This window comes from Xyrauchen texanus, chromosome 4, assembly GCF_025860055.1.
Source record: "Xyrauchen texanus isolate HMW12.3.18 chromosome 4, RBS_HiC_50CHRs, whole genome shotgun sequence".
In the NCBI taxonomy this organism is placed as follows: domain Eukaryota; kingdom Metazoa; phylum Chordata; class Actinopteri; order Cypriniformes; family Catostomidae; genus Xyrauchen; species Xyrauchen texanus.
In genome coordinates this window covers 1,511,303-1,522,851 of record NC_068279.1, presented here as the reverse complement: position 1 = coordinate 1,522,851, position 11,549 = coordinate 1,511,303, and the positions used below count along the sequence as shown (strand labels likewise).

Sequence of the window (11,549 nt, the reverse complement as noted above, 5' to 3'; positions counted from 1 at the left end):
GTTTTCCACACAATAAATAATTGTTATACTTGCAAAATAAATTGAACGGAAAATGGGTGACAACGTTGCACTGTTTTTATTAATTTATAAAATTCCCGTTTAACCCTGTCCAATGTTTGCTTAAAGCAATTAAATATAATTAAATATTTAAAAAAATAATAAAAAGCAATTAAATATAATTAAAAATGTAAAAAATATATTAAAAAAAATATATAATTAAATATTAAAAAAATTATAAAAAATAAATGTAATTAAATATTTAAAAAATATTTAAAAAAATATATAATTAAATATAAAAAAAATATATATAATTTAATATTTAAAAAATAAATATAATTAAATATTTAAAAAAATATATAATTAAATATAATTAAATATTTAAAAATAATAAAAAAAATTAATATAATTAAGTATTTAAAAAAATAATAATAAATAAATATAAAAAAATATTTAAAAAGTATAATATATTTCTTAACATCGGATATATTTATTTTTCTGTTCTAGACCAAGTATATACATATCACAAGAATTGATTTGATGTTTATGAAGGTAAAATAGTGCCTAAATATTTATAAGGTGTGAATCAAGTTGCAAGCTTAGGAAAGAAATTATTAGCAATACTTTAATGCATACGTGTCGTGTAATTCCAGTGTTGTGAATCTGTACTTGCATATTAACACAAAGTAAATGTTTTTCTGACTTCCTGTTTTTCACACTTACACTTTTGGCACCGTTTGTGCACCTAAACACGCCAAAAACATTTCAAACCTGACTACTAAAATTGTATTACTAAGAAGAAGTTGTAGTGGGCATGAAGAGTAAACTCACAAAGACAACGCGGTCGACACGGCGATCCGGAACACGCTAAAACTGACTAAATACCCTGAAGAAAACAAATTATAAATAACTACAATTTTACGTAAGCGCTTTCTATATTCATCATAAACTATTTTATCTTAAAGCTGAAGTGTGTAATTTCTGCACCGCCAAACAGAAATGCAAAAATAAACGTTGCTTTCCGAACACACCCTCCCGTCTGCCATTGGTCAAACAAAGAAATAGTCCCGCCCCCAACTCACGCCATTGGTGACATTGGGGCGGGACTAAGCGCTCGGCTAACAAGAAAAGGTGCACAAAACGTCCCCTGAACGACTGAGCCTTTAGATGTCGGGGGAACGTTCGGAGGACTTCCAGCAGCACCTTTGAAAACAAAGTAAACAAATAATTTGGATCGTTTTTATGTTGATTCTTGATTTCAGTTGGTTAAATCTATGCTATACAATCAACACATTTTCACTTTCCATTTTAAAATCCCAAATAATTAAATGAATAAATCAGCCTATATATGTACATTTCACCAAAAAAAAAAAAAGGTTCTGGGTATCTCAGCGAGTATTGATGCTGACTATCACATCTGGAGTCGCGAGTTTGAATTCAGGGCATGCTGAGTGACTCCAGTCAGGTCTCCTTAGCAACCAAACTGTCCTGGTTGCTAGGGAGGGTAGAGTCATATGGGGTAACCTCCTCGTTGTCGCTATAATGTGGTTCTCACTCTCAGTGTGGCGAGTTGTGCGTGTATGCCGCGGAAAATAGCGCGACGTGTCTCCATGGTAACGCGCTCAAGTCACGTGATAAGATGCGCATATTGACGGTCTCAGACGCAGAGATTTAAAGTCTTAAATTTTATTCTCTCTTCCAAATTTTATTTGATCTTTTCCAAATGTTTTTTTTCCTCTCATCATTTTTTTTTTCTCTGTTCCAAAATTTTTCTCTTCCAAAAAAACATTAAAAATTTTTTTTTAAATGCATGCGGTACCAACCTTGGCCACCAGGTGCCACTATCAGTAAACATGTAATTTAATGCTTTCTCTGCTGCTATATAGTTGAATAACACATTCATTATTTATTTAATTATTCTTTATTTTACATAACTTGATTCATTCACACAAGAAATGACCTCAATACAATACATAAACATAATTATTTCACCTTAAACATTTCATTTTGAGAAACTGGGCAGAAAATGTATTAATGTGATATAATTATATTTAAAAACGTATTTACTTCAAAAGTCTCTTTCAATCCCTGAAAGAGAAAAAAAATGTAGGAAGAGAGAAAAAAATTTAAGACTTGCTCAGGAAGGAACTGAGACCTTTTTTTTTTTCGCCGTTATTTATTTTCCCCACCTTGCGTTTCAGGGCTTCCGTACAAAATAATGTTTGGTGCATAAAATAACGATTTTACCACTGTAGAAAAACAACAACTGTCCAATAAAATGTTTTATTGCTGGGCCTCAGGAGAATAATGCATCAAATATGATACATCAAAAAAAAAAAAAAAATTTAAATATGCAAAATTTTTTATAGTATGCCTTTAGACTAAAAACAGTGTAATGTAAAAAAAAAAAAAACAAGTTACACACTTTTTATACTACACTGATATAACAGACTTTTGAGGTTAATCTCTCCTAATCACATTTACATTCATGCCGCTATAAATACAATAAAATCACAGAGCTTTGTAAATTCTTAGATACTTATGATAAGATATATTTAAAGTATATTTAAAATATTTCTGTGTATTTGCTTATATGCAGCCTGCTCTGATAGTATAAATATCTCATTATTTGATATTAAAGCTATTATGATGTCATCTTACCATAAGTTCATGAGACCCAGGGAAAAAAGTTTGACAATTTCCCTTTTTTAAGTGCCAATATTACAGAAGCCCTGAAACGCAAGGTGGAAATAAAAAATAACGGTGAAAATAAATAAATAGTATGTTTTTATTTAATGCCTTTTTTGTTTGGTCATTTTTATATATATATATATAATGCTTTTTTTGTTTGGTAATAACATTTTTTAATTTAATGCTTTTTTGTTTTGTAATAACATTTTTTTATTTAATGCTTTTTTGTTTGGTAATTTCTTTTTTTAATGTAATGCTTTTTTTCGTTTGGTTATTATTTTTTTTAATTTAATGCTTTTTTCGTTTGGTAATTATTTTTTTAATTTAAAGCTTTTTTGTTTGGTAATTTCTTTTTTTAATTTAATGCTTTTTTGTTTGGTAATAATTTTTTTTAATTTAATGCTTTTTTCGTTTGGTAATTTCTTTTTTTAATTTAAAGCTTTTTTGTTTGGTAATTTCTTTTTTTAATTTAATGCTTTTTCGTTTGGTAATTATTTTTTTAATTTAATGCTTTTTTCGTTTGGTAATAATTTTTTTTAATTTAATGCTTTTTTCGTTTGGTAATAAAAAAATTTAATTTAATGCTTTTTTGTTTGGTAATTTCTTTTTTTTTATTTAATGCTTTTTTCGTTTGGTCATTTCTTTTTTTATTTAATGCTTTTTTCGTTTGGTAATTTCTTTTTTTAATTTAATGCTTTTTTGTTTGGTAATAATTTTTTTTAATTTAATGCTTTTTTCGTTTGGTAATTATTTTTTTAATTTAATGCTTTTTCGTTTGGTAATAAAAAATTTTAATTTAATGATTTTTTGTTTGGTAATTTCTTTTTTTTATTTAATGCTTTTTTCGTTTGGTAATTATTTTTTATATAATGCTTTTTTGTTTGGTCATTTCTTTTTTTATTTAATGCTTTTTTTCGTTTGGTAATTTCTTTTTTTAATTGAATGCTTTTTCATTTGGTAAGAACATTTTTTAATTTAATGCTTTTTCGTTTGGTAAGAACATTTTTTAATTTAATGCTTTTTCGTTTGGTAAGAACATTTTTTAATTTAATGCTTTTTCGTTTGGTAATAATTAATGACATCCTAAAGTGTCCTGATCTCAGATCAGTTATCCATAACCTATAGCGAAGCTAAAACGTAATGTCCACTCTTCCAAAGGAAAATACATTTTCGTCTCGTTTCATTAAATGCACAATTTTCATAACCATGCAGAAAATTCCACTACGTCTTGTTTTGGGCTGAATATTCGGTTTCACTCAGAAAGTTGCAGACGTTTCATGCTGACAGTGACATTGCAATGAACAAACATGTTTTGTTTAGTTCTTTATTATATAAACAAATACATTCTAGTATTAATAAAAACAGATCTGTGCAAATTAAGTACAATTCACAAACCCCTAAATCATTTCTTTTATTCACTAATAAATGATCCAAAACGGCCCTAATGAGGGAGTGAAAGATGTTTCTATTGTCTTGAGTTCCCTGAAGACGTCAAGCACCATAATCCGTCTCATAAGTGATTAATAACAACATATACAAATGCGGGGAAAAGCACTAAACCAATCGTTCCTTTGCTAAACTCCACAATTACTAATGTGAAAAATGAAGTAAATAGTGACATGATTAAAAACTGGCGACTGCCAATCAGAAAAGAGCAAAAGTGTCTGGTGAGCTAGGATTGGTCGGTAAGTATTTCAAGGCGGGGCTTAGCGAAGGGTGTAAACAGCGGTTTGCATCATTGAGGTTTCTTCGATATTTTGCATGTAAAATAAAAGTCGGTACGAAGGCAATGTGGTGAAAAGTGCTTTTTTTGTAATCCAGGAGGAAGCTGTTGTTTTATTATTAAAATATGAGTGTATGTTTAATGTTTATTTTTGTTGCATTAAATGACACGTGACTTGCTGATATTGATGTTACATTCATCTGGTAATGGCTGCATGCAAACAAACAAACACACACAAAGGCTACATGAAGATCACTCGCTTTGTTTAATCACCAAAGTTACTTTTGATGCTTGATGTAATTTGATGTAACATTTTGAACTCAAATGCATAATGTTTATTGATGAGAAAGTGTCTCTTAAAGGGGCACTCTGTCATTTTTTTCCTATTTTAAAAAGATGTACGCCTTGCGAAATTCATTGTAATTTTGTAGCATGTCAAAAATCATGTAATGAAGACTCCCTTCACATCAGCACCCTTATAAAACACGGAGAGGGTCTCCTCGTGGAGGCCACCATGTTGAGATCACATGACCAGCTGACTGGCTAAACCGCCCTGTTATTGGACACTTTCACTGAAGGATTGAAGTGATCATTGCGGACGGTGAATAGTGAGTATCTACAATGGCCACTAGGTGTCCAAAAATGACTGTTTTTGTCTTGACTGTTTTGGGTTTCCGTCCACAAGCTTCTCACACTATGTTGCTGGAATTTTGTCCCATTCTTCCAGACAGAACTGGAGTAACTGAGTCAGGTTTGGAGGCCTCCTTGTTCAGTTCTGCCCACAAATTTACTATGGGATTGAGGTCAGGAATTTGTGATGCCACTACCTTGACTTTGTTGTCCTTAAATTCTGGAGGTGTGCTTGGGGTCATTGTCCATTTGGAAGACCCATTTGTGACCGAGCTTTAACTTCCTGTCTGATGTCTTGAGATGTTGCTTCAATATATCCACATAATCATGATGATGTCATCTATTTAGTGAAGTGCACCAGTCCCTCCTGCAGCACCCCCACAACATGATGCTGCCACCCCCAAGCTTCACAGTTGGGATGCTGTTCTTCACCCTTTTCCCTCCAAACATACCGGTGGTCATTATGTCCAAACAGGTCAATATGTGTTTCATCAGACCAGAGGACATTTCTCCAGTCAGATCTTTGTCCCCATGTGCACTTGCAAACTGTAGTCTGGCTTTTTTATGGTGGTTTTGGAGCAGCGGCTTCTTCCTTGCTGAGCCTTTCAGGTGATGTCCATATAGGACTGGTTTTGCTGTGGATCTAGATACTCGTCCACCTGTTTCCTCCAGCATCTGCACAAGCTCCTTTGCTGTTGTTCTGGGATTGATTTGCACTTTTCACACAAACTAAGTTCATCTCTAGGAGACAGAATGCGTCTCCTTCCTGAGCGGTGTGATGACTGTGTGGTCACATGGTGTTTATACTTGTGTACTATTGTTTGTACAGATGAACGTGCCACCTTCAGGTGTTTGGAAATTGCTCCCAAGGATGAACCAGACTTGTGGAGGTCCACAGTTATTTTTCTGAGGTCTTGGCTGATTGCTTTTGATTTTGCCATGATGGCAATCAAAGAGACACCGAGTTTGAAGGTAGACCTTAAAATACATCCATAGGTACACCTCCAATTCAGTACACCGCCTATCAGAAGCTAACTGGCTAATTATCTAAAGGCTTGACATAATTTTCTGGAATTTTCCAAGCTGTTTAAAGGCACAGTTAACTTAGTGCATGTAAACTTCTGATCCACTGGAATTATGATATAGTCAATTAAAAGTGACACAATCGGTCTGTAAACCGACTCATGTCATGCACACAGTAGACGTCCTAAACGACTCGCCAAAACTATAGTTTGCTAATTTGAAATCTGTGGAGTGGTTAAAAAATTAGTTTTAATGACTTCAACGTAAGTGTTCACAGATTGGTCGTGATTCATGTAAATAAACCGACTCGAAAAAATAATTTACAATTGCATAAAATTCCATCAAATTTATTAATCGAATGGAGTAATTTTGAATAAAGATAGACAATAAATTTAATTTGGTTAAACGTGACTCAATTTCATGGAATTTTGTTGAAATTAAAAGTGCATAAATCTTAAAAAATAGTCTTGAATATGTTTTGAGTGCTAAACATCGCTTATATAAAATAAATGTAAATAAATTAAACCTGTTAAATCAGTGAATCCCACAAACCTGTCAAAAACACGCTCTATAAACGCTTCCTCTGGAATTCATACTCTGACACATGATTGACAGCTGTCAGATCCATCATGCATCAGTCACGTGTATGTGCTCTCAAAAATTGCCGCTGTTACTGAAATTTTGGAGGCCTCCCTCTGGCTGAGCTCTCCAAATCTCAGCCAATCGTCTTTGGGTGACGCGTGTAGTCCGCTGAAGTATTTTGTGAGTGATGAATGCTGCCATGGTCGTAGATTTGGCTTTAACATCGGGGGGGGTCGTAATGGCAATTGAGGGGGTTACCCCCCCATCCGCCCCGGAATCGACGCCCCTGAGTGCTGCAGTGAAGAGTAAAGGCTTAAAGTGTTTAAAGACCAGAGCTGTGTGTCATAGTGACGTCTCATTGGTGTACGGTCGTGCCGTTTCCTCCTCCAGTAAAGCGATGCGTTGTTTGAGCATTCGCACCTGTGTCTCGTGTCGCTCCACCATCGCCATCATCTGAGACTCCAGCTTCTTCAGTTTGTTCTGATGCTTCTTCTTCGCTTTCTCGTACGCCGCCACCAGATTACTGTAAACACACGAGTGACACTTCACATTAATACGACTCGCTTACTAATTGTGATTTCATACAATGGCAGTTTATGGTGAGCACCTCTTCAAGAGAACACAAAAGTATCATTCAGAAGTCTAATTAATTATTCATGAGACTCATGATTGATATGGAAGCATACGATACTGAAATGTAATATTGACTGACCGTTGATCTCCATTGCTTGTTTGTGAGAGTGCACGAGAGGGGTGTCTGTCACGAGAGGGGCGTTCAAGTGAAATCTCGTTTTGTTTATCTAAAAACAGGCCCACCACTGCGAGAACACAAACCAGGGAACAGAACTTACTAAACATGGCTGAAGAGTTTGAAGTCGGAGAACTGATGCATTTCTATGCCTAGCCTTATTTATTGAAATGAAACACATCAAACGGAGAGAGAGGCGGGAATATCCGTCAACTCTCCTGAGCATTTATGGCAGACCTTTGACTGAAGAGAAAACATTCTTGGCCAAAATCAAGTAATTTTTACCCTGCTAGTGAGATGCTGGCTTCAATATACCGTTATGAGAACGTTTGTGGACCGGTGCCAGCTCATAGCGGGCAGAGTTACCTGGCGCGATGTTGAAATAGAAACCAAGTGATCGACAGAGTGTACCGTCGCTCGTCATGTCTGGTTAGGACAAAAACTCTGATTAACGTAGAAAATATACCTGTTATCAGGTGTCGTTTGCCTTCAGCCTCTATGTATGTTTCAAATAAATAAGGCTGGGCATAGAAATGCATCAATTCTCTGACTGCAAACTCGTCAGACGTGTTTATTAAGTTCTGTTCCCTGGTTTGTGTTCTCGCAGTGGTGGACATGTTTTTATCAACGTTATGCCTCAAATGCTGTCGATTGAACTTGTATTGAAACCGGAATATTCCTTTAATATCTAAAGTTTAAAACATAGGGTTAAAAAAACGGTTAATTTGCATAAGTTATTCTCAACACTTTTTTGCCCCAATTTTCAGATATCAAACCCAGGGTAAAACCTCAAATATCACAGAAAGTCACAAAAATCAATAACTTTTATCCACTTATGCATGAATTATTTTGCCCTCTTTCTCAATTTATGCTACAACCCAAATCCCAAATATATATATTTACATACACACACACACACACACACACACACACACACCTACATATTGATCCTACAAATAAAATGATTGATTTGCGATCAGTTCTGGATTAAAGTGTCATCAGTAGGGTTGGGCATCTAAGGTATAATGCCGATCCAATATGCATCTCGATACAAAGTATCCGATCCGATATATTAACGATACATGTGTGGCATTTTGCAATGCAATACGATACGATTCACAGTCATATCACGATACGATGCGATACTTCATCACTAGCTAATTAGATCAAGTTTATGTGGTGATGTGAAAGAGGATGCGGTGCCACTGAATGAGTTTGATTATTTATTAACCAAGTAAAACCAAGACTTTTTACAAACTGGCTTTTCTCTCAGAGCCTGAGTGTCGGTTTACAGTAGAGGGCCATTTTAGAACACATGGCACATATTATTTAAGTATTTCCAAGATAAACAGAAGGTATAAGTGCAATATATACTAAAAAAAAATATTTGCACTCTTTCAACAGAAAGAAGGCTTGCACAACAAGAATTGTGATTTCAGTTTTCAACTATGAAAATAAGTTTTACAAAGAGATGTTTTGCCACTGAATATTCAAAAGTTAACGTTGTGAACTAGCAGCGTTATGCTGCTTTTACTTTGAAACATCACTGTCACTGTAAACAACAGGCTAATAAAATAAAATTAAATAAAATTCAAAATAAAAAAAAAAGGCTTTTAGAATAGTGCACATTGGTCAGTCACCTTCAGTTAAAGGTTTTTCTTCAGAAATATCAACTGATCAACATGATCAGGGTGAAGCAAGCTATGCTGAGCTGTAACTATATCTCCAGCCGTGCTGAAAACTCGTGGAATTGTTAGCAAGCGGGGCATGGAAAAAACCTTCAATACTTTTCTTACCACTTTTGGAGCTGGTAGCTACAGGTGAATCAGAGCAGGAGGCAGAGGAGGCAGGGGCACTGGCAGATGCTTCCTCCACAACAACACCGTGGCGCGCTTCAAGTGAGATATCAGATTAGTTGTACTGCCCGTGTATTTTACAGATGCGCGGCACAATTTACAAATTGCATCTGTCTTGTCAAGTCGTCCATCTTTCTTGTAAAATCCATAGTGTTTCCAAACTTTAGATTTAAAACTCAGTGGAGGATAAATTTTCTCGGCATCCGACATGTTTGTTTTGCTTACTCCTCGCGCTTCCCGACAACTACCTTTGGGCGCATCACTGGCTTCATCCGCGCAGCTGATACATTGAGTTGTAGTGTACACTACACATCCGCAAGTCCGTTGCTGAGGCCTACTTTATGTAGGTCGATTAAATTATGTGCCAAAAACAAGTTGACAACACTTGTTAATAAATAAAGAAATACATTCTGTATTAAAAGGATAAGCTGTATCTCAGAAAAACCGATGCATCTCGATTTGCTTCCAAAATTTAATTCATCCTCTGCTGCTCTACCGATGCACTTGCATCGTGCACGCACGATGACCGCGTGATCGATACATATCGGTTAATCTTCCCATCCCTAGTCATCAGGGCTCTTTCACCAGCAGAGCTCAGACTTGATCACACAATCCTTCCTGCAGTTTATTGAGCCAAACACACTTTATTTATTACATTACTGTAACAGTGTTTTTACAAGTCGCAAACATTTGATGTTTTGAAAATGCTCTTGCACACAATGTTGATGGCGCAGTTTTCAGTGTGAACAGTGTGTGTGTGTGCGGAGTGTGTGTGTGTGAGAGTTTGAAGTCGGAGAGTGTGTGTGTGAGTGTGTGTGTGTGTGTGTTGTACCTGTTTGCTCGTTTGAGGTCATTGACGAATTCTGCCGACTGCTGATGTCTGACCTCACTGCTCTTAGTGAGTCTTTCTAACGCAGCGACCAGTTCCTGAACACGACCTTTCAACTTCTTCTCTCTATAACACAGATACACACACATTAATATACACACACACACACATATATATATATATATATACACACACACACATATTTACATTTATGCATTAGGCAGATGCTTTTATCCAAAGCGACTTACAGAGCACTTATTACAGGGACAATCCCCCCGGAGCAACCTGGAGTTAAGTGTCTTACTCAAGGACACAATGGTGGTGACTGTGGGGATCAAACCAGCAACCTTCTGAGTACCAATGTATTATACAGAGCACTTATTACAGGGACAATCCCCCCGGAGCAACCTGGAGTTAAGTGTCTTACTCAAGGACACAATGGTGGTGACTGTGGGGATCAAACCAGCAACCTTCTGAGTACCAATGTATTATACAGAGCACTTATTACAGGGACAATCCCCCCGGAGCAACCTGGAGTTAAGTGTCTTACTCAAGGACACAATGGTGGTGGCTGTGGGGATCGAACCAGCAACCTTCTGAGTACCAATGTATTATACAGTGCACTTATTACAGGGACAATCCCCCGGAGCAACCTGGAGTTAAGTGCCTTACTCAAGGACACAATGGTGGTGACTGTGGGGATCGAACCAGCAACCTCCTGATTACCAGATTACCAGTTATGTGGTTAGACCACTACACCACCACTCCATATACACACATACACATAATAACCAAGTGCCTCACTGGAACCTCGATGTTTGCTTTAAAAAAATACAAATATATATTTTGTGCTGATCAACATCATGCCACAATTGAGCTTCACTTAAACTGAAGCTGGAATATTCCTTTAACATTGTAATGGCACATAAAGAACATCTCTCATCTCGTGCGTCACCTCCTGAGGGCGCTGCTGAGCTCAGCCGCGAGGTCGCTGTCACTCAAACTCCTCAGATCAGACAGACAGATCGCCGGAGACTCGCTGCAGTCCTGCAGACAGACAGATCAACACAATCAAACAACATATTATAGAATATTCATCACAACTATGAGCTCATTAACATATCACCGCCCACATTTCCATATCAGCAGCTATTCAGTATTCTGCAACTTGAAGTCACTTCACATTTGATGTGGTTAGCCAATCATAACAGAGCACACATGAACATATAGAAGTCTTAAAGGTACAGTATCAAAAACAGCCCGTTTAACAGTAATCTTTACTAGCGTTAGAAATGGACTTATGGGAAAAATAAAACACAATAGAAGTGTAGAATGATGATCGCTTTACAGACGGCACGAAATATGACATATTTAAAGTCTGTTTATCTGCTACAGTGACATCACTGTCATCTTCAAACACAAATGTGACAGGAGAACTTGTGCTCATCACTACAGGAATGAATGATCCAC

General features: G+C 36.0%; 1 protein-coding gene across 3 annotated transcripts in view; it reads right to left on the bottom strand.

The window, feature by feature from the left end:
• Positions 1-3,546: 3,546 nt before the first annotated feature.
• mcc (MCC regulator of WNT signaling pathway) overlaps positions 3,547-11,549 on the bottom strand; it is an 81,853-nt gene continuing 73,850 nt past the window's right edge. Inside the window, exons 15-17 of one of the 3 annotated variants that reach the window (XM_052125481.1) lie at positions 11,035-11,126; positions 10,083-10,205; positions 3,547-7,169 (exon numbers count right to left, since the gene is read on the bottom strand). In XM_052125481.1, coding sequence (XP_051981441.1) covers positions 6,989-7,169; positions 10,083-10,205; positions 11,035-11,126 — 396 coding nt within the window. In that variant the 3' untranslated portion in view covers positions 3,547-6,988. Of the gene's footprint in view, positions 7,170-10,082; positions 10,611-10,732; positions 11,127-11,549 lie in introns of all 3 variants that reach the window. The other 2 variants (XR_007970443.1, XR_007970444.1) reach the window with 2 other exon arrangements.